This window comes from Cyprinodon variegatus, unplaced genomic scaffold (assembly GCF_000732505.1).
Source record: "Cyprinodon variegatus isolate N-32 unplaced genomic scaffold, C_variegatus-1.0 Scaffold49, whole genome shotgun sequence".
NCBI classification, from domain to species: Eukaryota; Metazoa; Chordata; class Actinopteri; order Cyprinodontiformes; family Cyprinodontidae; genus Cyprinodon; species Cyprinodon variegatus.
The window spans coordinates 1,034,507-1,041,692 of NW_015150502.1; the positions used below are offsets into that span (position 1 = coordinate 1,034,507).

Genomic DNA, 7,186 nt, shown 5'->3' on the forward strand with positions numbered 1-7,186 from the left:
TAAAAACCCCTCAAACTTATCTAATCTCTCTGCATGTTAAAAGACTGCAACAGTAACAGAGTAGGCCTACTATTGATCATTGGAACTAATGGCTCAGTATCATTCCCATGATTTACTTTGGATGGATTTTTTTAAGGTGGATTTTTCCCCCACCCAACTAAGGCCAAGTTCTCAAACAAGAAGAATTGTTGACTGCTCATAAAACCAATTTGAAAGGTTTCTCTGTAACAATATGCCTACTTTCTGTTGGGAGCACCTTATCAAAACCTGATTTTGCCATCATCCTCTGCAGAACATAACGTGATGCATGCTCTCCATTGTAAAAAATACAAATAAAATACAAAAAATGAATCTGGTGTGCAACCATCTGAATTTTTCCAAGTGCTCACCCTGCCTGTGGTTAATTGATGCCCTGTGTGGGAGCCTTATCACAAAAACACTGTCATAAATGGCTTTTTGATTTAGGACTTGGAGGTATTCTAGTATTTTACTGGAGTTGTTATATGTTCAGGCATTAGTAGGAATTTGATTTCCTTGAAAGCATCATGTGTGATTACATTAGTTACACATTTTTTTAGAGGACTTGAAAGTTAGATAGTTTTCTGTTTCTCCAAATATGTGGTGACTTAAAAAACAAAAACAAAATATAATTTCATTCTAGACAAAAAAAAGTCTGAGATGATATCTTAATGGTTTAAATGATTACTTTTTAAGTGAAAGCCTAAAGCTGAAATCTCATTGATTCTTTAAGACCACCTTAACGGCGTTCGTCCCGCCCCTGGAGCTCCCTTTGGTCTCTGCGATTGGCTGAGACCTTTTGGATGGAAGTGGCTGCAGAAATGCAAAACTTGTTGCTGGCTCCTCTGGCCGCGTTGATCTCACACGGCGCCAAGCGGCAGAACGGAGTGTGTGATTCAGTGAGTGGATTTGTGAATCGCTCCGGAGCGCGCTCAGACCACACCAGAGGACGGACAGAGCAAAGTGGGGAAACGGAGGGAGGCGCATGTGAAGAGCGGAAAGGGGCGCACAGATACGGAGGTTCCTCCACCGAGCGCGCAGGCGGCAGCGCGGTGAAGGATGCTGTCAAGCCGCTCAGTGGCTGTGGAGCGCCGGGGAATGCACGCCGCGCCGCTCCTGGATCACTTTTTATGAATTGACGCTGTTATTGGAGAATTATCTTTGTGGACTTCCAAGTAAAACTGGACTTTTGGTGTTTAAATCTGCAGAAACAATATATATTTTTTCTCATTTCTTTTCTTTTATTTCTTTTTTTGTTTTTTGGTAAGGACACCGGTGCGCAGAAATTTGTCCAAGAGAGACGCGCACACCACAGAGCGCAGACTTTTTTTTGTTGCTATTTCCAGCATGGGACTTTATTCTTAAAAAGTGTTCTCGGACATTTTATACGGGGCTGGGAGAAAGAATTAAAGGAGAAAACTGTCAGATCTGCGCTCATCTCCTTGAATCTTGTGCGCTCTTCTATTTTCCACCCAGCGCTGTTTCTGTTTGTCCCAAAGAATTGTGCTCCAAGAACAATAACTTTTGAAAGACGTAACTTTTAATTAAGATTTTTTTTTATATATCACTAAGAACTGAAAGGAAAAGCTGACATTTCTACCTATTAACGCTTGGAAACATAAACATTTGCCGCGCGCATTTGGACACTATCCCTCTCTGCTCCGCGTCCTTGGAGAAGTAAAAAAAAAAATCCTTTTTTATTCCTAGAAATGAGAGCTTATTCGGTGAGTTTTGTCGTTTAAAGTCTACTAAGCATATTGATTATTAGCTTGATCCACATTGCGTATCTTTTTTTCCCTCCTTTTTTGCTTTTGAGGATAGACGGAAAAATACAGAGTCTGCCGATGTCTGGCAAACTGGCCGTCATGTGGGATTGATTGCTGGGGAGTATGTTTGGGCTGGAGCAGTTTGGTTCTCAAATTAATATCAGAAACCCTGGCCAGTCAGAAAGAAACATAAACCAACAGAGACTGAATATGGGCTCACATTATAAAAGCCCAAACTTTCATGCTGGAGGCCCACCTGGGGCAGTGGAGTCCGGCATGGGCCCCATGAACGAGTCTCAAATGCTGGGGCTCAATATGAACATGAACGGTGAGCCCTATGGTGGATTTCACCCCCGGGGACACCCAGATATGCACACAGGGGGCGGAATCCAACAGCAGCAAGGACCCATGCATGGATTTTTTAACAACCAGCAACCTCATCAAGGACACTCGCATGCCCATCAACCTCACCCCCATCAACATCATCCTCATTTCAGTGGGAATTTTGGAGGTCCGGATCCAGGGTCTTCATGCCTACATGGAGGAAGGCTTATGGGCTACAACGGCAATGGCATGGGATCGCAGCAGGGCTTTGGAGAGAGTTTTGATCCTCTTGCTGAGGGACAGGCGGGAGAAGGCTTTCCCCAGCAACAGCCGCAGCAGCAGAGGCCCGCCAACATACCTGAATTTCAACATCACGGCCCTCCCAGCAGCAACCATCCTGTCCCTGCTCCCTGTCTTCCCCTGGACCAGTCACCTAACAGAGCAGCATCCTTTCATGGTCTTCCATCTTCTTCATCTACATCATCTGAGCCTCACACTATGGAGCCCCGAAGGATGCCCAACCAAGCAACCGTGGAGGGACTAGAGTACAACTTCCCAAGTGAACCTCCAGCTGGACATTTTGATGTTCCTGTGTTTTCCCCGTCAGAGTCAGAATCTCAGCTACCACATTTTGGGCCAGGCAGGCCTGTTCCCAGTGGAAATTTCCCAGGGAACACTGGCATGCCTCGGGCACCGGGTATGCAGGGCATTTCTAAGGGACACCAGCCGCCACAGCCCCAGCAACCTCAGCATGGAGTGTATTTTGAGCGATTTGGAAATGCCCGGAAGATGCCTGTGGGAATGGAGCCGGGGGTCAATGGACGACATCCCCTCATGCAACCACAACAACAGCCTGGCTTAATAGCTAGACAGAACTCGTGCCCCCCTGGCCTCCCCCGCCCCCCTCAGACTGAACCTGGCAATACTAACCCCAACATTCTGGACGGAGGGGTCATGATGCCTGGCCAACATAACCAGTTTGAATATCCCATTCACAGACTGGAAAATAGAGGTTTGCACCCCTATGGGGACCCCATGTTTAATATGCAACAGCCACCTCCTCCTCCTCCTCCCTCCCAGCAGCCTCCAAATCAAAGACTGCAACACTTTGACTCTCCTTACATGAACATGGCAAAAAGACCCAGATTTGATTTTCCTAATGCACATGGCGGCGAAGGTTGGTGTGCCAGTATAGATAACCACCTATCGCCCTCAGCTTACCCTGGCCTGCCAGGAGAATTCACCCCACCTGTGAATGAAGGTTTTGCACCGGGTCCCCTGCAGCATCCGGGGCCTGAGCCCCAGTCTCTGCAGCAACGCCAGAATGCAGCCATGATGATAAAACAGATGGCCTCTCGTAACCAGCAGCAGAGGATGAGGCAACCGAGTCTTCAGCAGCTAGGTCACCATGGGGACGTCCCTCCTGTCCCGATGGCTCATGGAGGTCCAGTTGGGAACATGCCACAGCCCAATTTTGACAGAGAGAACAGTGGCAGAATGCCCAACATCGATGGACAAAATCCTCATGTAACTCAGGAGAACTCTTGGTTTCAGGGTTCCCACCCACCAGGAGAGATCATGTCCAGGCGTATGGGTGGTGCAGGTAATGATTCTGGGCCAACCGATATGGGGATGCAACAGAATGGGGCTGGGATGATTTTCAGGCCAGGTATGGGTATGCAGGAGCCCATGAGAATACCAGGAGACGGACATGTGCAGACACTTCATTCTCCAGGCATGCACTCACAGTTTAGTGGAAACATGGGTAACCTCTCACAAATGCAGTCTCCAGGAGCTGGAGGAGGACATCCAAATGCACCAGCAGAAAGGCGACCAGCTGATTTCCCTCCACCTCCAATGGGAGCACAACCAACCTTTCCCTATGGGGGTGCTAACCGCCAGGGGCCTCCTCACAATGCTCCCCAGGGGGTTAACACCTCACCAGGGAGCTATCCTCCACAGTCTGAGTTTCCCTCAGGCCAGCGGTCGTCTGTTAGTAAGCTAGGAGCTCTGTCTCTCGGGAATTTCAGCAAAACCAGCTCTAAAGACAGCGTGTTCGGTCAGAGCTGTTTAGCGGCCCTGTCTACAGCCTGCCAAAACATGATCGCTAGCCTAGGGGCCCCCAATCTTAATGTAACATTCAACAAAAAGAACCAAAATGAGAGCAAGCGAAAACTAAGTCAGACAGAGCAGGACATTAATAGCAGCACGTCTAATGGGACTGGAAGTGCTGGTCCTGAATATTTTCAAAGCAGTACTTCCCAGAACAACCAGATGCCTAGCACCGGGAATAGCAACTCTAAGCCTGTAAGTCAAAGCCAGACGGTGCAGGGGGAAGCCAGTGCCCTCTCCCCAAACTACAACATGGACGCTACCCCGTGCAGTGAGGGGAAGGCAACAACAGGGAGTGGGAGAGGGAGAGGGAGGAGAAAAAGAGACAGTGGACATGTGAGCCCTGGAATTTTTTTTTCCTCCGATAATGGTAACCCTGTTGTTAGTCCAGGCCAGCAGACCCCCTCGGCTGGCACTGGGGAGAGGGGTGGGGGCACACCTAATGAAAAACACCTTCACTCCCCATCTTGGGGGAAAGGAGGTGACCTAATATTGGGGGACCATGCTGACCTTATGTCTTCTTTAGACAGTGGCATTCAAAGTGTTGCTGCCAAGTCTGACAGCAGCTCACCAAGAGTGGACTTCCCTGACGATGTCAGCACCCACTATGGCAACGAGGACGAGGTGTCATCCAGCTCAGATGCAGGAGGGGCTTCTGCGAATAAGCCCAATCGCAGCCCTATGATCACAGGCTCACCCAAAATGCAGCGGAGCGATCACAGTTTATTAAATGGACAAAAGCCCCTTGGCACGGGCATAAACAATCATACTACCTCAGCACCAGACAGTTATGGACTGAACTCTGGTGTGAGCACAGGGGCCAGCGGGGTGAGCCACCCTGGCACTCCTGGGGTGGAGCAGGTACGCACTCCATCCAGCACCTCGGGCCAGGAAGAAATCCACCCTCTGGAGATACTCCAGGCCCAGATCCAGCTGCAGCGGCAACAGTTCAGTATCTCAGAGGACCAGCCCTTGGCTATAAAGAATGGCAAAAAGAGCAGTGACTGTCCCTCGCAGAACGGAGACAATGAGCTGCCAGGCTGCAGTCCGGATGCGGGAAAGAGCTCAATGGGCACTATTGACCTTGACGCCCTCATGGCAGAGCAGCACGCCACCTGGTACGTGCCCAGTGACAAGGCCATGATTGATGGGTCAGAGGATGACAAGGCCATGGGACCCTGGGAAAAAAATAAAAGCCAAAACAACAGTAAAGAAGGTAAATAATTCCTCATTCTCCACTTTCCCTCAGAATTTTCATTATCAGTTTTTTTCTCTTCTATAGTTAAATATGCTATTTCAAGAAACTGACTTTATAACGTTTCACTTATACTTTTGTCTATGTTGTGCGTATGAAGTTTACATCCCTCTCTATTCCACTGTGATCTTAAAATTTTAAAGATTTAGTTTAGAGAAGTGAGATGAATATGATATTGTTTTTATTTATGTAGAAACATTATATATATATTTTTTTCATTTGAATGTAAAAATTTAATATTAATTAACAATCGAGTAATGTGTAAATTCAGTATTTCCTTTAACGTCCTCATTTTTAATCTTAGCCCACTGGCAACCTAAAAAAGAACAGCAGAAGAAAAGTAAAAATTTCCTGTGGTTCTTTATCTCAGTTTTCAGGGTGAACAACTACATTGAGAAGATTAATAGCTTTCAGAGGATATGCGTTTGCACAGCAGGGGGTTCCCTCGCTTGTTACGTGTTTGTTTTTGGCATTACCATGGGATAATACTGGCCTGGTCAGAGTAGACAGATCTTTTTGACAGGGTTTTGTGTGAATTTATCCTGGTTTAAAAAAAATACTGCTGTTCAATTTTAGATTTTATTTAAATTTTAAACAGTAAATATGTTAAAAAGCATTCTATCAAATGATTGATAGATTCTTATGGTTTTAATGTGGTTTTTGGATTTATTATTTAACTCGGTTGGAATCTGAGTAGTTTTCATTATATATATTCTAACAAGTTTCAAAATATATTGACTTGGAGGTGTTTTTTTTTTTAAGCCAAAGGACAAATAATATAAAGTGCAGTTTGTGTTTAACAGTCTTTTTCTTTGTTTTGCAACATCTTTATAAGAATACTAAATCTAAAATTTATATACATCTTTTCTATAGATTTATCAGAATATATATATATTTTTTCTTTTTAAATAACAATAGAAATTTATTTACATTGGTTAAGAGGTAACTATTATGGACGTTTTACTTCTATGTGATCTAGTTTTTTGAGTTCTTTTTTTTCAATATAACTCCATAATTTATTAAGCCTGATTATATAGTTTTGTTCATGGTGCCTTTTTGCGTCTGCAGTGTCTCTTTGTTCTGATCTGTGCGGGTGCAGAGTGCGACGGGGGCGCGCGTGGTGCCGACTCTCTGCGTCCAGGCACGTCGGTTGTGTGTCGGGTGTCGTGTTATAAATAATAATGCCATTACACAAATGGAGCACTCTGTTACTGCGTAGACCGTGGGGGTGTCCTTTGTCTTGGTACATTTTTAATGAAAACTGGTGAGACTGTTAAAAAATATAATTATTTTCTTAATAATAGTGAGAACCTGCAAGAAATTAAAAAACATATTTATAATATTATATTAATATGATATTAATATAATATTAACGTTTTTTAAAAAGGTAAACCCAACAAAATATTGTTTTTTTTAATCATTTTTATATTTTTTCAACAGTTAATTCCACTATTGCAATTATAAATGAAAAAAAAAAAATATATATATATATATATATATTAAAAAAAAAGTATTGTAGTTTCTCCTCTCTCGTCTGTTTTACTCTCCTCAGCCCTCCCTGTTTGAACACAAGGCATACAGCTCTGGAGCGATCGATAGCTAGTTAGCACAAATCACAGGTCCTGACAGTTTCTCATTTGAGTGCCTCTGACAGCAAAGATGGAAAAGAAGAAAAAAAAAGAATGCATGGATATATATATATATATATATA

General features: G+C 44.5%; 1 protein-coding gene across 1 annotated transcript in view; it reads left to right on the plus strand.

Moving 5' to 3' along the window:
• The first annotated feature begins 862 nt into the window (after positions 1–862).
• mn1 (meningioma (disrupted in balanced translocation) 1) overlaps positions 863–7,186 on the plus strand; it is a 19,232-nt gene continuing 12,908 nt past the window's right edge. The window contains exons 1-2 of the mRNA XM_015370902.1: positions 863–1,742; positions 1,840–5,436. Of these exons, the coding sequence (XP_015226388.1) occupies positions 1,908–5,436 (3,529 nt within the window). The 5' untranslated portion in view covers positions 863–1,742; positions 1,840–1,907. The remainder of the gene's footprint in view (positions 1,743–1,839; positions 5,437–7,186) is intronic.